We start from the raw sequence: 27,187 nt of genomic DNA on the forward strand, positions 1-27,187 counted from the left end.
TCTCTCTACTTTTTGGTAGTGTCAAGCAGGAGGGCACATCTGGTCCTTTTTACTCTTACTTTGGCCAGAGTTAGAAGAACCGTATTACTTGTCATTTGTTTTTTAATTTTGATTATGATAGTTTTTTTATTTTAATGAAGACTCCGTAAATGTTTATATAGCAAAATCTGTCCATCTTTTATGCTGACAATTCTTAACATTTTCTGACTCATGCAGTCCTTTAACAAATAATCTGATAAAAGTACAGATCTGATTTCCAAAAACTTTATACACATTCATATTTCTGTATGTAACTTCAGTAGTACACAGAATCCCTGAAGTCTGGTCTGTTGTTTCCCTATTATAAATCCTGATTATATCAGTTACTTTTCATGTTATGTTTAGAAAGTCTTTCTATTTAAAATTATATAATTAAAATACTTTTTAAATGACCACGGTATTTTTTTTCTCCTTTTTATGTTCAAACAGGTGCTTACAAATTTTCAAATTCCTTTATTTTAATCAAATGAGATAATATATGTGAAAGCCCTCTAAAAACCATAAAGTGCAGTATATATGCTGTTGTCTTTGTCATCGTCATCAACAACATTCACCCTTTTGACCATCTATTCCATCCTGGATAATTAAATGCAAAGAAAGAATTATTTTAAGAAATAATTTAAACTATGAAAGTACTCCTACATGCATGGTCTGTAATAAGAGAAGATAAAAAACAGTATATATTCAGTAATAGAAGAATGCATAAATAAATAACTGCTTCATTAGATGAGATGTTGTAAAGGGCTTAAAAATGGTAATTACAGAGTAGTAAAGATATGAAAGATGTCTGTATTTAAATTGAAAAACTTTACATTTTATTCACATTATGGTATCTTGCATAAAATGTACATATGCATAAAGATTAAGAGGGGTATAGAAATATGAAAACAGTTGTTTTAGGGAGATGGGTTTGTAAATAATTATTTTTATTATTCTTGCCTTTCCTTTAGTTCTACTCTGTATGCCTTTGAGTTTTTATATTAGATACTTTCTGTATACATATATATATAAATTAGACTCCCATCCCAGCTTGTTGCTTACCAGACCAAGATTGCCATGGCCTTCAAGGCTCAGTGATAATACTTCCTGACGTAAATTATCTGTGACATTATTTTTTCCTTTTTTGTGCTTTTATAGTATTTTTAAAACTTCCCATTTTGTCGGTCATGTTGTTTTCTTATTACCCAGTTTTTAAAATGTATTATGTAGTTTCTGATCATTTATTTAATGCTGTAATTTCATGGTTTAATTATTTCATTGTCCTTTTGTTGCATTGACTTGAACTAATTATGGATTTATTTTTCCAGTTGCCCAGCAAGAGGCTGAAATGTTCAAATGCTACAATGGAACATTTCCATTACATGAAATACACCAAAGTCAAGATGCTTTATGCACCTATCCTAAACTGCCTCACCAAGGCTCTTTTCAGATTGATGACTATGTCCACACTGAACGTTCTTCAATGAGGATGCAACAAGTGAAACAGAGACTCGATTCTGTCACAGTATGTATAATAATTTTATGCAGTTGAGTAGTTGGAAGTTTTAAAACTATGTTGATTCTGTTTCACATTGCCATGACAATAAATACTAATTCAACAAAGTAAGTTAATTATTTAAAAATAGGCTTTCTTGTGCTTTTATAGTTCCTTTGTGGTGTTTGTTCTCACATCACTCACTGCAGTAAATAGACCAATTTAGGATAACCTACATGGTTTCTTGAACTGATACTTTTGTAAAAACCAGCCTAAGACCTGTTTTGCTGTTTAAAAATGGAAGCATATGTATGCATATGTACAACACACACAAGCACAACAAACACCAACCTGGGAAAATATTTATATAAAATATGTTAGGAACAGCCTCCTTACTGTGCAAAACTAAACAATAAAGAAAATTAGACCTCCACAAAGAAATGGATAAAATTATAATAAGCACATACTTCCAAAAAGAGTGGATAAAGATATTCCTTAAGCATATTTAAAAGGTCTATTATCTCACTACAAGAAAAGAAGTGCCATAAAAACGAGGTGTTGCCCATAAAACTGGAAAATAGATTATGAAAATGAGGAGGAGGATGCTTAGTTAAAAATATTGTGCTATTTATCCTGTTATTTATAAATTTCTACATAGTCTTTCTCGAAGGTAAGATGTATTGAGAAGCTTAAATATCCTTAAAAATATTTATGCTCTTTGACCATAGTAATTCTTTTAGTTAGAGTTAGCCTTGAGCTCTTTGAAGACAGGGACTGTGCAGACTTGTTCCTTGTTGTGTTCTCACCTTTTGGCACAGTGCCTGGCACTTAATAAATATTATCCCTTTCTCTCCTCCTTTGATAGGAATCTTGACCAGTTTTAAACCAAACATGTCAGGAGCTATACTGAGGCACCTTTAGTTAGGACTGTATTTGCTTTCTCTCCTTTTCTCTCTTGAGAAAATTAGAATTTCAAGTATATCAGACTGCAGGTTTAGTTGGAATATCAGAGAAATATTTTTATTCTTCTCAGTATAAATTTTAGAATATATACTATAAATTAGTAAGTTTCTTTCAGTGTTGTGATTCTGTGTGTTTTAACATTTAATTTAATTGAATAATGTATGATGTTCCAGTTTTTAAAAAGAAGTAGAAATAAACAAATTGAGTTTTGAAAATTAGAGGAAAATCTTTCTTCACTGGGAAGAAAAGAAATGTCCTCTGTCTAAAATTTTACATGAAAAAATGATTTTGCAGATTTAAGAGAAACTGACTTACAGATAAAAGAAAAGATTTCCTACAATCTGTTGATCTTCACACTATAAAAGTTAACATCGTGGAATCAATTCAGTCTTGTAGCTTTTCTTTTCCATCATCTTACATAGCTGTCATCTTCAGGTAAATGAAAGGATATATGAACAAAAGAAAGCAGATATAAAGGAAAAATCAGAAAGATATTTTTTAAGATATGACATCAAAGGCATGGGGGAAGCACATTGGTAATTTATTGTAAGAGAAAAATTCATTTCTCTTAGAATCAGTAATTATTTAGCTTTTACCACATCTTTCTTTTTAAAAATTATTTAGAGTATCCATTTGCACTGGGATAGAGGTAGATCGAGGCTGCCTTTGGATCTGAAAACTTTGCTGTGTTTTTTTAAAAACTGTATTTTTCCCACATTGAGACAATTCACTGAACTTTTTTCCAAATGTTGTCTGCAGTGGGATTTTTTTTTTTCATAATGTATATAACATGTATGGGAATAAAAAACAAAAGTTATCTTTATTCCCATGGCAGCTCTGTTCTTTTTATATTTTGCAAACATTTGAGGTTGACTGGATTTTTACCTTTTGTCACAAAGCCTTTTTCTTGTTTCCTGTAATTTATTTTGGTAGATTCCCAATATTTTTTGTCAGGTTATTACTTAATCCTTTGAAGACTATAACACTGGTCTAACAGAGAAGTATAATAGAGAAGACTTGATTACTTCTATATTATAGATTATTTCTATAATATAGAATTACTTCTGTATTATTCTGTATTACTGGAGATACTTCTTTCTTTGTAACCACAGTAAGAATTCCTTAAATAAAATATAGTGCAAGCTTAAGGTATGGGGATGTGGCTGTGGCTGTGTGTGTGTGTGTGTGTGTGTGTGTGAATTGCATAACCAATTTAGTTCAGTGGGCATTTAATAGGTGTTTACTCATTAATGAGTAAAGGATACAAAAATAGAGAATTCTGTGTTCTCTGTAGCTTTACCATGTAGTCCTTTTGCTGTTTCCTACATAAGAGGTTTATGTACTGTTGGATGCTATTAGCTAGGATCTTGTTGAGAATTTTGACATCTGTGTTCATCAGGGATATTGGTCTCAAATTCTCCTTTTTGATGGGGTCTTTGCCTGGTTTGGGGATCAAGGTAATGCTGGCCTCGTAGAAAGAGTCTGGAAGTTTTCCTTCTGTTTCTGTTTTTTGAAACAGCTTCAGGAGTATAGGTATTATTTCTTCTTTGAATATTTGGTAAAATTTCCCAGGGAATCCATCAGGCCCTGAACTTTTGTTTTTGGGGAGGCTTTTGATCAGTGCTTCAATCTCGTTACTAGATATTGATCTATTCAGGTTGTCAATTTATTTCCTATTTCAGTCTTGGAAGTTTATAGGTTTCCAGGAATGCATCCATTTCTTCTAGGTTGCTTAACTTACTGGCATATAGTTGTTGATAAAAAGTTCTGATGATTGTTTCTATTTTCTTGGTGTTAGTTGTGATCTCCTCCCTTTCATTCATCATTTTATTAATTTGGGTCCTTTCTCTTCTCTTTTGGGTAAGTCTGGCCAGTGGCTCATCAATATTATTAATTCTTTCAAAGAACCAGCTTCTAGTTTCATTAATGTGTTCTACTATAGTTCTGGTTTCTAATTCATTGATCTCTGCTCTAATTTTAATTTTCCCTTCTCATGTGTGGGTTAGACTTAATTTGTTGTTGATTCTCCAGATCTTTAAGGTGTAAAGATAGTTTGCATATTCAGGATGTTTCTGTTTTTTTGAGTGAGGCTTGAGTGGCTGTGTATTTCCCCCTTAGGAATGCCTTTGCTATATCCCAGAGGCTTTGGATCGTTTTGTCTTTGTTCTCTTTGGTTTCCATGAATTGGTTCCTCAAAAAATTAAAAATAGAGTTACCCTATGATCTGGCAATTGCACTACTGGGTATTTACCCCAAAGATACAGATGGTATTTACCCCAAAGATACAGATGTAGTGAAAAGAAGGGCCATTTGCACCTCAATGTTCATAGGAGCAATGTCCACGATAGCCAAAATGTGAAAAGAGCCACATGTCCTTCAACAGGTGAATGGATAAAGAAGATATGGTCCATATATACAATGGAGTATTACTCAAACATCAGAAAGGATGAATACCCAACTTTTGCATCAACATGGATGGGACTGGAGGAGATTATGCTAAGTGAAATAAGTCAAACAAAGAAAGTCAATTATCATATGGTTTCACTTATTTGTGGAACATAAGGAATAGCATGGAGGACAGGAGAAGGGAAAAATGAAGGGGGAGAAATTGGAGGGGGAGATGAACCATGAGAGACTATGGACTCTGGGAAACAAATGGAAAGTTTTAGAAGGGAGGGTGGGTGGGAGGATGGGTGAGCCTGGTGATGGGTATTAAGGAGGGCACGGATTACGTGGTGCACTGGATGTTATATGCAAACAATGAATCACAGAACACTACATCAGAAATTAATGATGTACTGTATGGTGGCTTACATAACACAGAGAGAGAGAGAGAGAAAGAACAGGTTTGACTGTGTTGCTGCAATAGTAGTCCCTGGAAGGCATCCTGCAGCCCAGATAGGATCTCCTAGGTAGACAATATCTTGAGAGCATTGACAAAATTCATTCTAAGGTTTTAAAATTTGTTCCTGTCAGTGCATCCAGACTTGCTCAGAATCTGGGTTACCTACTAGGAGTAATCAGTTTTTTAAAAATTTGTTTATAAACCTAAAAAAAAAAAAAATCTTATAGTGAAAGGTGTATCTTTCCAGTTGCCTGCCCTTACTCAAGACTACTCTCCCTTTTAAAATTAATCTGAAACCCAGGTTAATGGTTACAGAGTTGATTATTAAGCATAGTCATAGGAATAGGGATTAGATGGGTTTAAAGACATTTTATGCTAGCTTTGAAAAAAAAAGGTTAATTTTCTTTACCCTATAGGAGATTTCACCTAATAAAGCTTGTTTGGTGCTAACCAACATCTATATAATTATGAGTAATAACTGACATAATGAATTCCTAGGCTAATTGCTTTACATGTTCATCATATTTAATCCTCAAAACCATTGTATAATGTGGGTGCTAGTATTACCCCCATTTTATGGAACTTGAAGCTGATGTTTCCAGAGCCCCTGCTATATATTGCCCATGTTACAGAGATGGCAGGCACTGGAGCTGAGGTTCAGTCCAGGCAGTCAGACCTCATGACCAGTTTCACCTTCTCCTTTTAGGGATCAGATTACTAATATCCGTTAGACAGAATGTCTCTCCCTTAGAAATTTTTGGATGAAAAATTGATGTTCCTCTTTCCTTTTTCTTTTTTCCTAAACTCCACATTCATCATTACCATTTTTCTTTTCTCTAGTTCTTTTGTACGCTGATGATACATGCTAGCCAACCCTTTTGGACTTGAGTGTTTTTTTGTGTCTCCTTAGCAGCAGATTTTCAAATCATTCATATATATGTTGACTTTTACTAGTTTCTTTTTCAGAAGTGATCTTCTCTTGGCCTTGTCCCATAAATTCTTGGCAGTTCTTTCCTGTAGCTCTTTCAATATGGATCATATACTTTGCCACTCAGTAAGGTTTATTCTTAGATTTCCTATGAAATAAATTATTAATGTGGGAATTATATTTGTGGGCATTGTTATTTATGGAGATAATTATAAATGGCAATTAAATCTGGGTGTGTCTTTGAAACTTGTTAGTGCTCTGGTAGAATTTTAGTGTTTACCAGTTTATTAAGTTTGTCATTAAGTTTATTGAAGCCATATTTCTTTCTTGAGACAGATACATGTAGGCCCTCCAGGGTCTTGTTCTCAGTCCCTTTTGTTGTGGCAGGTTAGATTTACCAAGAACTCATTGAGTCTCTTTAATTCACAATACAGAGTGACAGGTATAGGGTAAGGAAGAAACTCCCCCAAATGTTGATCTTGGTTATTAAAAGATTAATATCATGATATATTGAGAAGAGTTAATAATTATATTAAAGAGAAATTATTAATATTTCCCTGCTTAGTGTATTGTTTTTCTTTTAGGAGGTGATACAAGCCTGTGCTGCAAAGGTAAATAATTTTTATTAGAAGAAAGATAATTTGGATGCCTGAGTGGCTCAGTTGGTTGAATGACTGCCTTCAGGTCAGGTCGTGATCCTGGAGTCCTGGGATCAAGTCCCACATAGGGCTCCCTGCTCAGCAAGGAGTCTCCTTCTCTCCCTCCTCTCATGTTCACTCTCTCTTATTCTCTCTCTTTCTCAAATAAATAAAATATTAAAAAAAAAAAAGAAGAAAACTTGAAAACCATAGCCTTGACTGTGATGTACCAAAGAATTGAAATGTACCATTCATACTTTTAAATAGGACTTTTACAAAAGTTAATCAGATGTGTATTTTCCTTATTTGAACTTGAATTTATCAAGGAATTATATATAGGAATCTGAGAATTTAGCAAGTACCTTCCTATTTTTGAAGATTTAAGAATATTAAGTGATAGGGATATACTTTTAGTAAAGGACCTGCATAGTCATTAGATCCTGTGAAAAAAATATTACATATGATACTTAATAGGTAAGAGACACCAGTACTGTTCCAGTGGACGTGTGCTGAGTAAATTGTGTAAGCCTTGAAATGCATGTAAGCTGCACATGAATAGCAATGATAGACTGTGCTGGTAATGCTCTTGATTATTTATGCCAATGTTTCACACTTCTTTTCCCATTTAGCTATGTAGCAATCCTGAGACACGAATTAGATATTATTGTTATTCCAACTTTAGAAAGGAGAAAGCTGAGGCTTATTGATATTAAATGATTTCCTCAAGACCCCAAAGTTAATCTAAAAATAGTAGCATATAAAAAGGCTCTGATTATTAAATAATTTCAACAAAATTGTATCCGAGATGCTTTTAACACAGCAGCTTTCTTCCTTTTATAAGGAAGTTTATTTTATATCCAACCTTTAACTCAGTTCTCAAGAAAATAAACGTTAATTTAAAAGAGTTGGAATGGCATGTTTGTCCTTCCCTCTTCTTCTGTCTACTCCCAAAATTCAGTTGAATAATTAGACATTCATTTATTCATGAAATGTAATTATATCTGTCACAAGGTGAAAGGATGAGACCTTCAGAACAGAATTAGAATGGTGTTTGTATGTTCAGAGACTGCTTTATGTAATAACAGTGCAACAGAAGTATTTTTTTATTTAGTAGACATCTACTCCCATGTGGCAGGCACTTGGAATACAGAAATAAGTAGTAGGCTATTATTTCTTTTCACATGGGGCATCTTATGGAGGAAACATGGCAGAAAATACTGGGCTCCCCCCGTCACTGAGCTGTCCAGTATCAGTGAGGACCCATCACTTTTTTACCTAATCATCACAAACAGGATAATGGAATATAGACAAGGGGAAGGAAGATGGAGGAGGAGGGGAAGAGAACAAGCTATATTCTGACTTAGGCTGCAGATGTTCAGGAAACTTGTTCCTGATAGCAATGATTAGTATGATGATTATAACTCTAAGATTGCTGAATCTTCTTAAATATACATAGTATATAAAACCAAAGTTCAAAAAATAACTGATTTTCTGACTAGCAATTCAGAGGTATTTTTCTTTAACAAAAAAATACACATGCTTCTTTTGTATAACTCTCTGAATGTCCAGATAGTAAAGTGTTCTGCATGTATTTGGCAAAGGTTTATGGAAACTCTTATCTGCTAATCTGGAACCTCTCTGTGGTTGAAGGATCTTGTTCTATTCATCTTTGTATCCTAAGTACTAAACAAAAGTAGAATAAGTGCTCATTGAAAATACAGTGACATATTTGGAAATTAAGTATTTGGAAAGATTAACCTTACTAGTTACTTTAGTTATTTTTTATACATTTTATTGAGAGATAATTCACATAACAAAATATTTACCTTTTTAAAGTGTGCAATTTACTGGTTTTTACCCTGATAACAAAGTGTGCAAGTATCACTACTGTTTGATTTTGAAACTTTTATTCCCTCCAAAAAGAAATCCTGTTTCTCTTAGCAGTCCTTATTCCTGTATGTTTTTACACATACACACATATACATGCACACACAAACTCCTGGTAACCACTAAAATACTTTTTGTCTCTATGGGTTTGCCTATTGTGGACATTTTATATACATGGAATCAAATAATATGTGGTCATTTATAACTGGCTTCTTTCACTTAGGATAGGATTTTCATAATTCTTCCATTTGTCACATGTTAAAAATGCTACTTTTAATTGCCATATATGATTCTGTTATATAAATATATTACATTTTGTTTACGAGTTCATCAGCTTATAGACATTTGGGTTGTTTCCACTTTGGGGCTATTACAAACAATACTACTACGATCATGTGTGTGCACACTTTTGTGTAAGCTTATGTTTTCATTTCTTGGGATATATATCAAGGAGCAGAATTGCCAGGGCATATGATAACTCTGCATTTAATGTTTTCTAAAACTACTAAACTTACCCAAAGCGGTTATACCATTTTATATTCCCTCCAGGAATGTATAAGGGTTCCAGTTTCTCCCCATTTGTGCCAACACTTGTTATTTTCTGTCTTTTTAAAGAAATAGCTATCCTGGTGGGTAAGAAATGATACCTCATTGTTTTCGATTTGTGTTTCCCTAATGACTAATGGCACTAAGCATTTTTGACCTGTCATTTGTGTATCTTACTTGGAGAAATATCTGTTCAAATCCTTTGTGCATTCTTTAAATTTTTTTTTTGTCTTTTTAATGTTTATATTTTAGAGTACTTTGTATGTTCTGGATAGAAGTCTCTTATCAGATAGATGATTTGCAAATGTTTTATTCCACTTCATGAGTTGTCTTTCCACTTTCTAAATGGTGGCCTTTAAAACAAAAAGATTTTAATTTTTATGAAATTCAGTTTATGTTTCTTTCTTTTGTCACTTTGATTGTGGCGCCATATCTAAGAAACCATTGCCCTGAACTCTGCATTCCAAAGATTTACTTCCTTTTTTAAAAATTTTAATATGTTTAACTCTAACATTTAGGGCTGTGATTATTTTGAGTTCATGTTTTTCTATGTATAATGCGATATAGAGGTCTAATTTTATCCCATTGCGTGTGGCTGCCTAGTTGTCTCAGCACCATTTGTTGAAAAGGCTATTCTTGCCCCATTGAAGGTCTGAGCACCATTGTCAAAAGTCTTTAATCTTGAAAGCAGAGTATATTTCTGCATTTCTCTTCTGTTACAACCAGGATAGTAAATTTTTTTTTTAACATTTTATTTATTTATTTGACAGAGACACAGCAAGAGAGGGAACAAAGGCAGGGAGAGTGGGAAAGGGAGAAGTAGGCTTCCTGCTGAGCAGGGAGCCCAGTGTGGGGCTTGAGCCCAGGGTCCAGGGATCATGACCCGAGCCAAAGGCAGACGCCCAACGACTGAGCCACCCAGGCACCCCAGGATAGTAAATTTTTCCCAAGTATCCAAGTTTCTTCTTCCCTGAATCCCAGCCAAAGTTTTATGTTGTTGAAAATTCATTCCTTTTTTCTATTAACATTCTTTAATCCTTGCCTACTAAGTATGGTGTGTTTGTGTGCGTGTGCTCGTGTTCTTGGGATATAAGTGTATAGGCGCATTTTGTTATTAGGGAGACAATAAAAAAGGAAATAAGACAATTTCAGATAGCAAGTGATGTTGAAGACAATAAAAATAGTCCCTTGGGACAGAGAGTGACTGGTAGGTAAGGCTGCCCATAGTAAAGTATTCTCCTTAAAGACCTTTCTGAGAGAAACGCTTGACAAGGAGCAGGTCCTGTCCTAAAGTAGTCCTCATCTAGAGAGATAACTGGCATGCTGGAGAGCAGAAAGAAGAGCACTGTGTATAAGTAGTAATAGTGAGCAAGCAAGGGGAAGCAGTGTTTGATGGCCAGGTTGGAGAGGTGATCAGGAGCTTATGCATGTCTGTTAGTGTGGAAATGCAGGGGAGGAATCATTTCCCTTCTGTCCTAGATTCTGTGACTGGTCTAACAGTTAAATTGACTTAAGAAAAATTAATACAAGAAAAATAATTATGTCCATATGGGAGCCCCACAAAGATAGGAGACCACAAAGCTGTCAGGCAGTTGAGGCTTTTCTACCATCTTTACTGGAGGAAAGGAATAGGGGTCCAGGCTTCAAAATGGGAAGGCATGTTAGGGGAAGCTGAGAGGAGGAACTGTTTGGTAAACAAAGGAGGTGAAAAAGTTTTCTGGGCACAGCTCTCTACCAACTAGAGGCCCCCCTTTTAATGTAGATTTCTCTTGTTAAAGGGCAGCTTCTATACTTGTTCTCAGAGCTTCTCTAGTATCTGCAGTTTCTCAAAATAATCCTTATGCCAAAGAGGCATATTTGAGGGTGACATGTTCTGCTAAACCTTCAGTAAAGATTTTGGTATTGGTTTAATCAAAGAAGCAGTGATGGAGATACTAAGTTGGGGAGAATGTGAGAATAGATTTTAAAAGGGGATTTTAAAAGTCTTCCAAGTAGAGAGATCAGTTGGCTGACTTTTATGGTAATCCAAGAGGAGATGGTAGCCTGGACTAAGAATGATAAAAGATAAACAGATACCTATTAAAATTTTTAATAAATAAGTAAGTTTAAACAAAAAATTGATTTGAATGGCATAGTCCCAAACTGGAAGTGGTTAGAAGTCCTCCACAGGCAGGAATTGAGGAAAGACTTTTATAGAGGAAAGGCTGAAGCAAAGCAAGGAAATTATAGATTGGCCATATTTTAAAGCCTAATTGGCTGTTGGTGATTGGTTGTCCTTAGGTTTTGATTTTGTAACCTTTAGGTATTTACAGTCTTAGATTTGGGCTTGTTTCTGTAGCCTGTAAGCCCAGCCACCATGGCATTAGAACTGCCTCAGACTCTTGGCCTCCTGTTTAATTAATTTAACAGTGGCAATAATGAAGATGCAGGCAATGGACAGAATTGGCGATACATTTTGGAAGTAAATTTAACACAGCTCGGTGATGGGTTGGATGCGGTGTAAGTGAAGAAACTGTTGTTACTTCCAGCAATTGTACAGATTCTAGCAGTGCTTTTTAAAGAGGGATGCTGGAGTGAAGAGAACAATTTTAGGAGTGGAGGGAGCAATTTTAGGAGTGGAATTTTGGACATGGATGTAGTTGTGTAAAGGACAGTTGAATATCTGAGTCTTGAGTGCAGGAAAGTCAGGGCTAGTGCTCTATATTTTTAATCTGTCAGATTGGATAAGATCACCTGGGGAGAGACAGCTAAAAACCTGAGGCACTCAGCCAGGATAAGGGGATGTCAGAGAAGCCTAGAGGAGAGTATTTCAAGAATGAAGAGTGGTAGGGGCGCCTGGGTGGCTCAGTGGGTTAAAAGCCTCTGCCTTCAGCTCAGGTCGTGATCCCAGGGTTCTGGGATCGAGCCCCGCATCGGGCTCTCTGCTCTGCGGACAGCCTGTTTCCTCCCTCTCTCTCTCTGCCTGCCTCTCTGTCTACTTGTGATCTCTGTCTGTCAAATAAATAAATAAAATCTTTAAAAAAAAAAGAGAGTGGTAAACTGTCACATGCTACTGAGGAAATGAGGATAGAAAATTGACAATTGTATTTGGCTTGATGGTGTCCTTTGGTTACCTTGATGAAAACCATTTCAATATGTGACAGAGACAAAAGCACAATTGAAGTGGATCAAGGACAAAATGGAAGCTCATAAATTTTGACTGGGAGCCAAGAAACAGGGACTGAAGAGGAATCTTAAGTGGACAATATTAAAGCATACTTACCTGCTGAGTGGAATAATTCAGTGGTGATGGAGAAGAATTAGCATAGAGGTGGTAATTGGGACTCAGGTCCTTGAAAAAGTGAGAGGAGATGTAGTTCTGAATGCTCATGGAGACACTAGCCTTAAGAGAAGGGATTTTTCATCCCTTCTGATCAGCACGTAGGTAGAAACTGGGTAGATGCTTACTTAGATACAGATTTGATGATGAGAAGCTGAGAGTTCTCATCCGATTGCTCCAAGATAGTAACTGGTATTAGAAGTCTTGTATTGCTCTGAACTGATAGAGCCTTAAAATATCTATGTATGAATTTACAATTTACAAATTTCCTTGCTCCTTTCTTTGCTTGGGGTTGGATTGAAATATATCAGAAATAGTATTAGCTGGAATCTGTTTCCACTAAGCTTTGTATTATTCTTCACAAACATAATTAATTTTTTTTCTTATGTTCCCAAACATATTTATATTCATACCTGGCATGTGATATAATTGAGCCTATTCTTCCTTAAATTATCATTAATTCTGCCTATTATTTTAAATTAAATTATGAATTCCCTCAGGGAAAAACAACTCTCTTTCTGCTTTCTCTCCTTCTTTCCTTCCATTCTGCCATGCTCCTTTCCTCCATGTTTTCCCTCCCTTACTTCTTTCCTTTTTTTCAGCTTTATGTAGTATTGCCTCAACCTCTGATCTTATATTTCTGAATTTTCAAGCTCCTCTGTCAACTTGTTAATGCCATGAAACTCTATTTATTTGTTTGTTTCATTATTAATATCCCCTACCCTAGATGAATATAAGGGCAGCCAAGCTAAAGTTTATTAATTATGTTTAGTAGAATAATTTTATACAAATAAGGTAATAATTACAGTCTTTTTTGACTGAAAAGTAAAAAAGTAAAAAAGTTTAAAAAATAGAGAATTCAGAGAAGATATATTTTTTTAATCTCCTAAAAAAAGTTTGGATATTTGAGATTTGAATAGAATAATGGTATGCAGGTTTTTTGACAGTTTCTTTTTAATAATTTGTTTTTAATGCTCGTAATTATTTCTTCATGTCATTCCAAAACTGGATAATAGCAAATCAAGTATTGTTATTTTGACAGTATTTGGGAGACTGGGTTGACTGTAGGAGTGGTACAGGCCACTAAAATTACGGAATTTCATTCCTGGAAATTTTAGAAAAAGTCCTTGTGTTAGGAAAAGCCAGTTTTTCCCCCAAGTGTCTCCTTTACTCTTGCACTGATACTGATACCTGAAACACTTCTGACACCAAATGTGCTGTGGTTTTTCCCACACCAAGTGGTTCTCTGTGATCCCAGCTGGATGTCCTACAATTTGACTTTGTTTTGACACTGTGTACCTGGCGATGGTAGCAGATTGGCAGATCCCACAAGTTAAGGACTCAGTCCCACAACACTTCACTTGCTCTCCGTGCCCCCACCCCTTCCATTTCCAATGTCAGTTGCAGGTCCAGGTTGTTTCCTGTGTTTCTGACCAATCAACTATAAATTGGAGACATGACAATTCCTCAGGTTCAATTAATTTGCTGGAGCAGCTCACTAAGAACTCAGGAAAACAAATTACTTACTATTTGCCAGTTTATTATAAAGGATACAGATAAACATCCAGATGGAAGAGCTGCATAGGGCAGAGTATGTGGGAAGGGTCCTGGAGCTTCCATGACCTCTGTAGGCACACCGCTCTCCAGCATTCCCATGTGTTCACCAGCCTGGAAGCTCTCCAGACCCCATATGATGGGGAGTTTTATGGAGGTTTCTTCAGGTAGGCATGATCAGTTATAATTTCATTTCTAACCCCTCTCCCCTCTCTGGAAAATGAGGGATGGGCTAAAAATTCCAAGTTTCTAATCATGGCTTGGTCTTTCTGGAGAGAAAGAGCACACCAAGTGTCACTTCAGCAGAACAAAAGACATTTCTGTCACCCAGGAAATTCCAAGGTATGTTAAGAACTCAGTGTCTGGAACCAGAGTCAAAGACCAAATACTAGAACAAAAGATCCTCCTAGTAGTTTTATCACTTAGGAAATCACAGGGTTTTAGGAGCTCTGTGTCAGAAACTGGAGCCAGAAACCAATATTTTTTTTCTATTATTTCACACATTCATTTCTAGATTTAAATTTGAGTATTAAACCAGGTAATTTAATGTGTTTATTACATTTAAGCCTTTTATTCTCTAATTCTTATCATTAAAAAGTTAGATTTGAGGGGTGCCTGGGTGGCTCAGTCAGTGAATTGCTTGCCTTGGCTCAGGTCATGGTCCCAGGGTCCTGCGATCAAGCCCAATGAGCAGGGAGCCTGCTTTGCCCTCTCCCTGCTGCTCCCCCTGCCTATACTCTCTCTCTCTCATGTCAAGTAAATAAATAAAATCTTTTTTTTTTTTTAAGAGAAGAGAGAGAGAATCATCTTTTTTTTTTTTTTTAAGATTTTATCTATCTACTTGACAGAGAGAGATCACAAGTAGGCAGAGAGAGAAAGGGAAGCAGGCTCCTCACTGAGTGGAGAGCCCGATGCAGGGCTCGAACCCAGGACCCTGAGATCATGACCTGAGCCAAAAGCAGAGGCTTAACCCACTGAGCCACCCAGGTGCCCCAAATAAATAAAATCTTAAAAAAAAAAAAAAAGAAAGATTTGGAAAGTCTGAAAAATAAAAAGATTTAAAAAAATAGAGAATCCAGAGAAAATAATTTTTTTTAATCTCCTAAAACAAGTTTGGGTATTTTTATCATGAAGAGGTAAAAATTAGGTTGAGATTTGCATAGAATAGTGGTTCAACACAAATACCATGTTAAGTTTGGGCAAAACTGTAAACATATACTCCTTTCACATGTATATTAAGTCATTTGACTTCCATGCAGTTCTTATTAGTGCTATATGAGTTATTTACTAAAGAGAGATGAACAAAAACTGGTTCTTTACCCTCAAGAAGATTACAGTTTGGTGAATGGTAATTAACTAAATACAGAAGCACACCAAAGTGTTACTGGTGTTGTGATAATAGAAGATAGAAAAAACACAAGACATAGTGGAGAGACAGGGAAGGGAGTAAATTCTCCTGGGAGAATCTGAAAGGCTTTTCACACATGATGTAATACTTGAGCTAAAGCTTGAAAAAGGAGTTGGCATTCACTAGGAACACGGAGCCTAAAGGAAAGTCTATTCCTAGAAATGGAACAGTAAGAGCCGAGTCACAGGGACATGAAACAACCTGGCGGGTCTGCAGAGCTCCATGCATTTTGTTGTAGCCGGAAAATAAGAAAAGGAGCGATGAGGTTGGAGAGCTAGGTAGTTGTTAAATATGGAGAGCTTTGTATATCAGACTGAAAACTGTGGACTTTACCTAGTAGAACAACTGATGGTGGGTTTTAACCAGAAATGTTACTGAATAAAATTAGCATTTTAGAAAGAACATGTTGTCAGCAGTGCAGAAGAATTAGAGAAACAGGAGATAGGAAAAACAAATCCAGAAGTGATTGCAGTAGTTTGCAAGCAAGGAGGAAGGCCTGACCCAAAGCACTGACTGGAGAAAGAATGAGGTCAGATGTCAGAGCACCTAATTGACTTCGTGACTGATTCTCTGTGGAGGGCGAGTTGGCAGTGTAGGCTTCCCACCTTTCTGGCCAAGGCAACTTAGGTGGATAGCAATAGCTTTCCTGAGGAAGTAAATAGTCGAGGAAAAGTTGGTTTAGTCTTGAACCTACTGATTGGAAGAGTTCTGGGTTTAAAAAATGTCTTGTGATGAGCACTGAGTGTTATTGAACACTGCTTCTGAAACTAATGACATAATCTATGTTAGCTAATGAACATAATAATAAAAAAGAAAGGGAGGGGGGAAGGATGGAAAGAAAGAAAGAAAAAGAAACATCAGCATAGTTGGCAGATGAAGTGATGAAAACAAATGTTGCTGCCCAAGGTAAGCTTGCAGTGTGAGGGAAGAGAAGGTCCAGTGGGTCTAGCAAACAACCCTGATAGCAGTGGCGGAATAAACCAACAGAAAATAGTTTTCCAGAAACAAGAGAGGAGAGTGATGGGCAGTGTTAGAGATCCTTGCTGCTTAAATCAGTCTGTTAACTGACCATTTGAAGTTTTGGGTGTGCTGACTTTAACTTCAGATTTAGTCTTCTGGTGGAGAAAAGCTTAGTTGTACTTGGTTGAAATTGAATATTTAAGTTAAATGGGTAGTAGTTATGTGCTGTTTTTCAAGGAGTATAGCTTTTAATGAAGCTTAAGGAAATTATGGAGTCATTGAGAGTTTTTTATTGTTTGCTATTTGTTTTTATACTGAAGCAGAAGGATCTGTGCTTATATCCTATAAGGAAACAGCCAGTAGAGAATTTGAAAGTAGAATTAGGAAGAACTTTAAGTATCCCCAAGGGAATAGATGGAGGTACTAATCTCGAACAGAAGGGACACTAGAAGAAAAGACATTGAAGGTGGAGGCAGACGTATATTCTTTCATAGGTTTGAAAATGAAGATTTCAGGGGCACCTGGGTGCTCAATGGGTTAAAGCCTCTGCCTTCGACTCAGGTCATGACCCCAGGGTCCTGGCATCGAGCCCCACATCAGACTCTCTGCTCAGCAGAGAGTCTGCTTCTTCCTCTCTCTCTGCCTGCCTCTCTGCCTACTTGTGATCTCTGTCTGTCAAATAAATAAATAAAATCTTTTTTAAAAAAAATGAAGATTTCAGAGGGTTGAAGACCAAATTTTCTCTGTGAAGTAAGGAAATGTGTTAAGAAAAGAGGCAAAGGTTTGGAGAAAACCAAAATATATTGAGGTAAATTGACTTTGACTAAGGCATGTTGTTGGGTATTTGGTTTGAACCAGCACCAAATCTTAATTTTAACTTTTGCACAGGGAAATCCCATTACTCATCTTACACTACCAGTCCTTGGTATATATATCAGAGGCTCAAAAAGTCTGCATTAAGTACTGAAAAACTAAACTTCATTATAACTGATTCAAATTGGAATTCTGGTTTTAGTTCATGCAGCTGTGATGAACTGATTTGAGGGGAGATTTTCTGGCACCTTATTATCCCACTGTAGAAATTTCTCTTCCAGCAGGAACCGTGTTTCTTCCTAACCCCTCACATCACCATAGTAATTTATAAGGAAAATATCTAGAGAATTAGAGCTCATATTTGAATTTCTCTTTATGACGCCAAAGGCTACACATTTGTTAGGTTTTACTTACCTGGAAATCACAAGAACTTAAGCTGCTTTAAATTTATGGTGCAAGAATGTTGATACCTGCCTTCAGTTGCCTTGAATCTCACTGTGGCTCAGGTTTTCTGTTTCACTTTTTCTTTAATTACTGAAATTCTAATTTTTATAATAGACATTTGATTTGCCATAAAACATTTCCTGGGTATTGGGGGGTTTTTTGCAACCAGAACCATCTTCAAATTAAAGTATTAACTAGGGGCGCCTGGGTGGCTCAGTGGGTTAAGCCTCTGCCTTCGGCTCGAGTCGTGATCTCAGGGTCCTGGGATTGAGCCCCACATTGGGCTCTCTGCTCAGCAGGGAGCCTGCTTCCCCCTCTCTCTCTGCTTACCTCTCTATCATCTACTTGTGATCTCTCTATATATATCAAATAAATAAAATCTTTAAAGTATTAACTGTATTGTTCCAATTTAATGGAAAAAAACAACCTTCAGGAAGGAGGGGGACAAATTTGCTAATGTAAGTATATAGACAGTATTATGTTTCAAGTTACAATTTAAAACCAATTGGAGGTGTCTTCACAGCTTGAAATTTTAAAAACAATTCTTCAGGTGAATGTAGCATGTGATCTAAAATCAGCTAAGATGATTAGGCTTGTAAGTGTATATGAAAATGAGTGTTACATATCTCCCAAAGGTTTCATAGTTTAGCTAATCACCAAAAAAGAAATTAATTGTTAGCTTGTTCAGTTTTGTGCACTCAGTTTTAGATCAGGACAATGACTTTTTTAATATGAAAATTAACCTCTTCTTAGAGAATTACTGTTTGCATATTTTGCACAAAGCTGCTTCTCCTCTGAAAGAGTAGCCAAAAACATTTTTGTGATTAATGTGACAGAAGTCCAGGTGATACTTTTTCTTTTTTTCTATTATGAATTTCATTAAATTTTTATGCTTTTTGTTTTCCCAGTTTGGAGGTATTAAACTGACTTTGGCAGACTGTGGTTTTTGCATGAAGCAAGCAGAAAAGCGTGTTGTGAAAAGAGGGCAGATTCGTGTAGGGTAGACTATCTTAGCCAACCTTTCTGTTGTTGTAAAATTATTAAGCAATTCTTTTCCACAGCATGTATTTCAAAAATAGATATTGCTTCACTCTATTTAATGGTTATTATTATTTTTCTCCCTCTAAGTAGTGAATGTGTATAGGCTAGCTTTGAAAATACTTTGAGTACTAATTTCAAGTCACTGTAATAATTAACTGTCCAAAACCTTTGAAATCTGCCAATTACCACTTCATAGATATAAGGTAGGCTCTTCAAAAATGTGTCAAGAAAGAGCAGAATTTTAAAAATGCTTAGGAAGAAACTGTAAAGTTTCTTTCTTTGAGCAGAGACAAGTGTCCTATTCTAGCTCTCCTGGTGTTCTTTTTGTTTTAGCACAAGTAAATATCTGAAGAGGAAGACTGAAAAGACTGTGTGTGTGTGTGTGTGTGTGTGTGTGTGTGTGTGTATCCCCATCCCCAGCATACACCTGTTCTTTTGCACCAGATTTCAAAATGCATTGTTTGACATGTAGAATAAAAATTTTTAAGAACGCAGAAGTAAAACTGAAAATGATCTAAAAAGAGAAGTGGATTATATTGTTAAATGATAAATATACCACTGTCTATAGTACTTCCATTTAAAAGCATAGCACCCTGAAATATTTACTGCATCATCGTACTAAATTACATATTCCTAATTACTCTGATTTCTAGTGATGTCAATAACCAATATTTCTATAGAACTTCATTTGTGTAGTGTCTTATGGCTTCCCTTTGCCAACATACTCAATTTAAATCTGTTTTTTATTTAATATGTTATTTAGGGCTTTATGTCTCGCATATGTGAATGATACTTTATAATACCAGTTCATATTTATTGTTCCTCCAGCACATTTCCCACTGAAGCATGCTTACTATTTTTATTTTTATTATCTGTGCTTTAAGATGGAAATAAAGCTCAAAGATGTGAGATGATTTCATTGTTACTTTAGGTATTATATTACTATAAAGTCACCATTAATTTCGGTCAATGTGTAATAATGGATTCTGATTGAATTTTTAAAGCTGAATAATTTTTTTTAGCACTGGTTGTGGTATTTGACCCCATTTAACTACTTCGAAAAATATTTTTGTTTTTTGTAAATAATATCACAACAGTTTACCAATTTTAGAACTATATTGTCATATGGTCTTAATGATTGTGGACTTTTTCACCAAATATGTAAAAGCCCTTTTCTTCAAGAGAAAAGCTTAATCTAAGATATACCATTTACTGTCACTGAAAGAAGAGAAACATTTACAAACATTATATAAATGATGAGTCAGATAAAGGACATCACAATCCACTACTATGGATATACCATTTACTGTCACTGAAAGAAGAGAAACATTTACAAACATTATATAAATGATGAGTCAGATAAAGGACATCACAATCCACTACTATGTAGAGCATCAAAAGGGAATTTCGATTATTTTTTACAAGGAGAGAAGGCAGCTATTTTCACATACTAGCATTTATATGCTGTAAACTATCATTTACTAGTTGACAAGTCACAGATTACATTTTGCAGTAAATTAGAAATTCAGACTTCCAAATCTTTCAGAATTAGATCACATTTTTATCCTGATTTCTGAAAATGAAGATACTTCAAAAAATAAATAATGAATAATTATCAGAGAAGAGAGTAGATCATTCCAAAATTAATTTGAAGTTACAAGATAAATTTACATGTAAAACTTTCTTTGTGACCTGTTCTTTGTTTTCCTACAAAAGCTATAGTTACAATGCTGTACTTGTTACAGATGTCATTTCTGGAGGGCAGTATTGTATTCAGACAGTTATAGTAAGCTTCTTGTGTTATAGAGCATTGTATTTACTTACAGAAATTTTGCTTCATCATTAGATCAGCATTGTTCTTAAACAATGCCTAGTGTTTTTGATGCAATGGGAGCTGTTCCACTTGGCAAGTGAGGTTACAGCTCTGTTTTACCTGTGTCACCATCATGTGTGTAAACATGAGTTATTATAGGAGTTTTCTGTGCAGTCTCTGAAAAGGAAGGACCTGCTAGTTCACAAAATGCTGAAGAAATGTGACTGTGAAACATTTTAACTTTCTTAATTGAAAGTCGGAAGTGGGGTCACTTTTAATTTTTGCCTTTCTTTGCATAACTTTTAAGACCACTCTAAGTTATTAATAATGTCAGTTTCGCGATAAGCATATTTGTTTAGGTAAGGCAGATGTACTTTCATTACATTACATTACATTACTTATAATGTAATTACATTACATTACTGTAAATTACATTACAGTACACCATTACAGTGATGCTTTCAATACCACTTTACTCCTTCCTTGATAAAAAACTATTCTGTTCTGTAAACCTTAAAAACTAAGCATATAAATCCTTACCATTTGTTTTGACCTGCCATGTGACCTGGTTTGCATCGCAGGCAAATATTTCTCATCCAGTTTTTGCATCAGTAACCCAGGAAATTACACTTTGGTTCTGATTTGCCTTTCCTATTACAGGTCAACAAAAATCTCTCCTTTTCTTCAACATCAGCCTCCTCACAGCAGTCTAAGTTAAAACAGTCAGACATGCTGGCCACTCATCAGATTCTACCTCAGTCTGGTTTCCCTCAGACCGGTGAGCCCTTTCTTATTTTGAGTATGCTTTTAAATGTGCAGATGCTATTTTTTTTTTTTAAATGAACATTCTTTATTTCACTTCAGAAACACAGCTCATAGCTTTGTAATGGTCAGTTTTCACACTTGAATGATGTTCTGACTCTTTTTTCTTTATAATCACTAAAATTATTTTAAAAGCAAATTTGAATTTTGTAACTTTAATAGTGGATACTCTAAAGCTCTATTTTATTGAGTAGAAAACAATTTTAAAGTAGCAAAATATGTGAGTCTTAAATCTGTGTAATATTAAATCTGATTCACTTTCCCTGGATAAAGGAGCCAGAGTTGATGAATAATCCCATTCTATAACTCATTTCAAGAAAAACCAAGGTAAAATGCATTTGAGAAGAAACAGAATACAGCCTGCCAGTGATACCACGTTACTTCAAGGTTGGCAAATTAATAAGATATGCAAAGAAGCTACTTATAAAAATCTACATGAATCACTGAGTTGAAACAAACTGTGCAGTTGCAAATTTTTAGGCTAATGTTTTAAATTTATTTGACTAAGATTTTCAAAGGATGTCAAAGTAAAAGCATCAAGGTGAGAAATGTATATTTTGGGTAATTAAAGAAGATGATTTCTGTTCATTAAGCTATATGTTTGCACAGTATTTTTTCTACTGAATTCTTTTAGAAGGTGAGACAGCAGAGAACAAAATGATTATCTTTTTCTTAAATTTTTTTTTTAAATTTTTAAAGATTTTATTTATTTATGTGACAGAGAAAGATCACAAGTAGGCAGAGAGGCAGGCAGAGAGAGAGGAGGAAGCAAGCTCCCTGCCAAGCAGAGAGCCCTATGTGGGGCTTGATCCCAGGACCCTGGAACCATGACCCGAGCTGAAGGCAGAGGCTTTAACCCACTGAGCCACCCAGGCGCCCCCAAAATGATTATTTTTGACAAAGAGATTATAATAAACTTGAGCTCCAAAAGATCAACATAATTTATTTAGAAATTTGGGAACCATATTACTTTTCTACTTTAAAAGTGTTTGGAGTTTACATATGGAAGCTATTTTAATATTATTGTGTTTTAATGTTGCTGTATAAGTTACACATTACAGTGAGAACATACTTGGATTAAGAATTCTTGTATTCAGTCCTGCTATGCCTTTTATTACCATCATCCCCTTAAATCTTCATTTGAAAGTGGAAATGATGTTTACATTCGGTGTTGTTGGAGTTCAAGTCACAACGCACATATGAAAAACTTTGTAAGCATAAGGCACCCTATGCATGTAACATACTTATAAACATGATGAGTGTGCATGCTAGCTTCACACAAACTTTCAATTCCAATTACAAATCACTATAATAATGAAGTTATCCCAAACCTTAGAAGTTTTAAATTTCTGGTTTTTCAGATGTGTGCCAGAAGTTGGAATAGCGGGTTGGTCATTCTTACGCACAGTAGAGTCACAGTCCATGCCACCCCTTTAGACTCTTACTCTCTGCACCCTGTCTAGATACTTGGTTTGCCTTCAGATCATGTCATTTTAATGACCAGGAGGGAGACAACTGGTCTCCACCACTTGATTCCTGCCATCTTCCTGCTGAGGTCTAAAATTCTTCTGGGAACAAATCCAGGATTCCACACTTCAGGATCAAAAGCATAAAATGTCAGTGTCTGGTTGAGTTATAATATATTGATTAAAATTCATTCAAGTAGTATCTTAAGTTTGTCAGCGAACAAGGTGACGATAATAGAAATAAAATTCTTTCCTATTTCATAAAGGGAAAAGTAAGGATATGTAGGAAGCCTTTTGAAATGGGAGGAAGGATTACCATTGAAACAGGTAAAGAATAAAGGGAAAGCTAGATATGATAAAGGGAAGTCGTACAAACTTCACCATTATACATAGGCTTTGGTCCATTTACCTTCAGCTTTCCATGGCCATATAGCTCTTGAGTATAGCATTTCTATCATGCACATCTCTGTGTGTGTGCCCACTCTCAGAAGCATTACCATCAAGCCATGTAATACATGGTAACACTGCTTCACATGACTGTTTTAGTTACTAATATGCTTGACCTCATTTTAAGGCATAACCTTCCTATAAAATTTGTTGAGATATCACTGTATAGAAAAATTATAGAAGCAGAATATATAGTCCATTGCAAAATGGCCAAATTAATCCATTTTATTCATGAAGAAGTTTATCATTGTGGAAAAGAATCATGTAGTAGGAAACAGGTGAACTAGTTTCTACACCTGGCTCCATTTCTAAATGACTATAGAATCTTGAGAAATATTTTCAGGCCTCAGTTTTCTTATCCCTACAGATAAATGAGGACTCTGGATTTAGTGAGTTTCTGTCTTAAAAATTCTGTGATTTTAGGGACTCCTGGGTGGCTCAGACAGTTAAGCGTCTGCCTTCCTAGGGTCCTGAGATAGAGCCCCATGTAGGGATCTGCTTCTCCCTCTCCCTCTGCTTACCGCTCTCCCTGCTGGTGCTGTCTCTCTCCATCTCTCTCTCTCTCTCTCTCTGTGTCTGTCAAATAAATAAATAAGATCTTCAAAAAAAAAAACAAAAAACTGTGATTCTATTCAGTGTTCAAATGAGCTTTTAAAAGGGATAAACAGTTAAGTGTTCCTGACTATACAAGAAATCTATTAGAATCTGAAATACAAGAATCTGTGTATATTAGTATCTGAAATACAAGACTACAAAAACTGGGGGCCTGGTTGGCTTAGCCAGTTAAGCATCAGCTCTTGATTTCTGGTCAGGTCATGATCTCAGGGTCATGGGATTGAGACCCCCGACCCTCTCTGCGCTACATGTGTGTGCTCTGGTGCTCGCACTCTCTCTTTCTCTAGCTATCCAAAATAAATAAATAAATTCTTAAAAAATAAAGATTACAAAAACTAATGTAGATGATGTTTAAACTTGAAAACCTATGTAAATATTCAAGTCATATCTATAGATGTTTGGTTCTTTACAGTATAAAGTAAAGCTTTTTATGGATACCTGGGTGGCTTAGTTGGTTAAATGTCTGTCTTTAGCTCAGGTCATCATCCCCAGACCCATCTGGATCCCTGCTCAGTTGGGAACCTGCTTCTCCCTGTCCCTCAGCCTCTCCCCCTGCTTGTGCTTTCTCGCTTGTGCTCTCTCTCAAATAAATAAATAAAATCTTTAAAAAAAAAAAAAAAAGAGTGAGAAAGAAAAGCTGTTTGACACTGAGCTAATCAGTATGGGCCCCCTGTTCCGAGGCTGAAAAGCACAGGTTGATGTGATATATGTTCTACGTGAGTTTCTGTGCTGGAAGCCTAGACTCTGAGCAAGGCAGGTTTATGGTCTGCAGTAACTTCTGTTAACCTTGATTCAGGGAGATGATGGAGACTGCTAGAAAAGTAACTTTTTCTTGTTAGGTTGGCATTCCTCAGTTTCTAGAACAGTACCTTTCTCATTCTATAGTCATTTTAAGTGACTGCTTTGTTGAAGGTCCTCTCTTAAGGATATGGACTAAATATTACAGTCTCTGCCCTCAGGCAGCCTCCAGTCTGACTGGAGAGAGTGATAAGCATGGAACATTATGTTAGCATGTGACAGATTATAAAATCACAGTATAAACAGAGTGTTACTGGAATCAAGAGGGGTAGAGCAACCAAGAGCTTTCTCAGATTTTTTTTTTAAGATTTATGTGTTTATGAGAGAGTGTTCGTGCATGTTGCACATGTTGGGGGAGGGGCAGAGGGAGAGAATCTCAAGCAAATTCCCCGTTGAATGCAGAGCCTGCTGCAAGTCTCTGCTTCAAGACCCATGAGAGTATAACCTGAGCTGAAACCAAGTCAGGTGCTCAAATGCCTGAGATACCCAGGCGCCCTGAACTTTCTCAGATTTTGTATGTCCAAACAAAATTCATGCCCCACACCCCTTCTTCCACTTCTGCTTTCCCTCCTACACACAAAGACTTCCTAATCCCAGCACTCTGACCACATTTACCCAGTTGTTCAGAACTAGGAGCCACTTTGTAGCCATGTTTTTCCCCCACCACTTCCCTACTTACACTCTTGTCTCTTAGCTTATTCTCCCCATAGCAGCCAAAGTGATCTTTAAAAAATGAATTATATTGGGGTGTCTGTGTGTCTTCCTATCACAATTATAAACGAAGAACTAGGTAACCAAACATACTGTTTGATGACAGCTTGACTTGGCGAGGAGTCAGGCTGACTGTTGCTGGAAGAAATGCTGAGGTGGATGTGTTTAGGAAGAACTGAGTCTGTAAAGGTAGATTAGGGTCAAATTGTGTCCTACTGAGTAATTCACATTTTATTTTCTAGATAAACTAGAGCTGGCCAAATGTATGAGTATGAAAGACATATGATAAAATGTGTTTTTAAAAAACATATCTGGTAACTAAGTGAGAGATGGGTTCCAGAGGAAAAAAAGCTGGATACAACTCTTTTTTTTTAATTATTTTTTTATAAACATATAATATTAGCCCCAAGGGTACGGGTCTGTGAATCGCCAGGTTTACACACTTCACAGCATTCACCATAGCACATACCCTCCCCAATGTCCATAACCCACCACCCTCTCCCTACCCCCATCCCCCAAGCAACCCTCAGTTTGTTTTGTGAGATTAAGAGTCTCTTATGGTTTGTCTCCCTCCCGATCCCATCATGTTTCATTTATTCTTTTCCTACCCCCCTAGCCCCCCATGTTGCATCTCCATTTCCTCATATCAAGGAGATCATATGATAGTTGTCTTTCTCTGATTGACTTATTTCGCTAAGCATAATACCCTCTAGTTCCAAAAAAGCTGGATACAACTCTTAAGAGATACTTAAAGTATTATGAGATACTTTGTGAAGTAAGATTCATTAGGCTATTACCCTGGGTTCTTAATTACAAAGAATCAATCAACTAATCCTATTAATCCAATTAAAGCTAAAACTATAAATCTCTCCCTGAGTAACTTTTATGAGAAAGAAAAGTTTATAGTTCTGTCAGTTATCCTTTAATAAAACTGGGTGGAATAAAAGAAAATTGTAATTTTAACATTTTAGGTTAAATTGTAGGGTGTAGCTCATAATACCTCACCATGTAGAGAACATGTAATACTGCATCTCAAAACTGTGTCTATACTTCTTTAATATAATGAAGATCTCTAAAATAGTAACAGCAATTTGTGTTTGTAAAAAAATGATAAAGTGCTTTCATGTACATTCTCTGATCCTCAGTAAAACTTTCTAAGAAATAAGGTAAACATTAAAATCATACAGAGTGGAATCTTTCCAGAGCTTCTAGGACTTTAAAACTTTCGCTACTCAGCCCCTGTAGCATGGAAGTGAGAGGCTGAGAGGCAGCAAGCCTGACTGGTCAGAGTACCCATAGCTGGTGTTGTCTTAAAGCGGGATCTCCTCACTCCTAGCTCAGTCCTTCTCATGCTACAGAACCAAACTGCCTACTTCTAGAGGAGGGCACAGGTGCACGAGGTGGAGTGGACTGACCCTCCATGAGGCTGTGCCTGGAGCCACTCCATCATTCCTGACCCAGGGACCTCCTGCTCTGCCTGTGGTCCCTCTGGCTGTGGGTGTTGTCTGTTGTTACCAACTTTGGAGGTCTATGATCTACTGTAGAGTAATAACCTGAACAGTATGGCCTCTGTGGAAGAGGTGCAGGTGTTAAAATTGAGGTGTCAAGAAGGTATTTCCTGAGGATTAATGAACTTATATATATTTTTTTAAAGAT

The 27,187-nt window shown here is 36.0% G+C and overlaps 1 protein-coding gene across 10 annotated transcripts in view; it reads left to right on the forward strand.

Moving 5' to 3' along the window:
• Positions 1-27,187, forward strand: part of AHI1 (Abelson helper integration site 1) — a 208,754-nt gene that overhangs the window by 69,701 nt on the left and 111,866 nt on the right. For 6 of the 10 annotated variants that reach the window (XR_006818426.1, XM_046006414.1, XM_046006418.1 and 3 more), the window contains exons 18-20: positions 1,347-1,543; positions 6,834-6,860; positions 21,333-21,450. Coding sequence is in view for 8 of the 10 variants with exons in the window: in XM_046006414.1 (XP_045862370.1) it covers positions 1,347-1,543; positions 6,834-6,860; positions 21,333-21,450 (342 nt within the window). In the remaining 2 variants the exon portion in view is untranslated. The remainder of the gene's footprint in view (positions 1-1,346; positions 1,544-6,833; positions 6,861-21,332; positions 21,451-27,187) is intronic. The other 4 variants (XR_006818427.1, XM_046006422.1, XM_046006415.1 and 1 more) reach the window with 3 other exon arrangements.

Source organism: Meles meles, chromosome 5, assembly GCF_922984935.1.
Source record: "Meles meles chromosome 5, mMelMel3.1 paternal haplotype, whole genome shotgun sequence".
Taxonomy (NCBI): Eukaryota; Metazoa; Chordata; class Mammalia; order Carnivora; family Mustelidae; genus Meles; species Meles meles.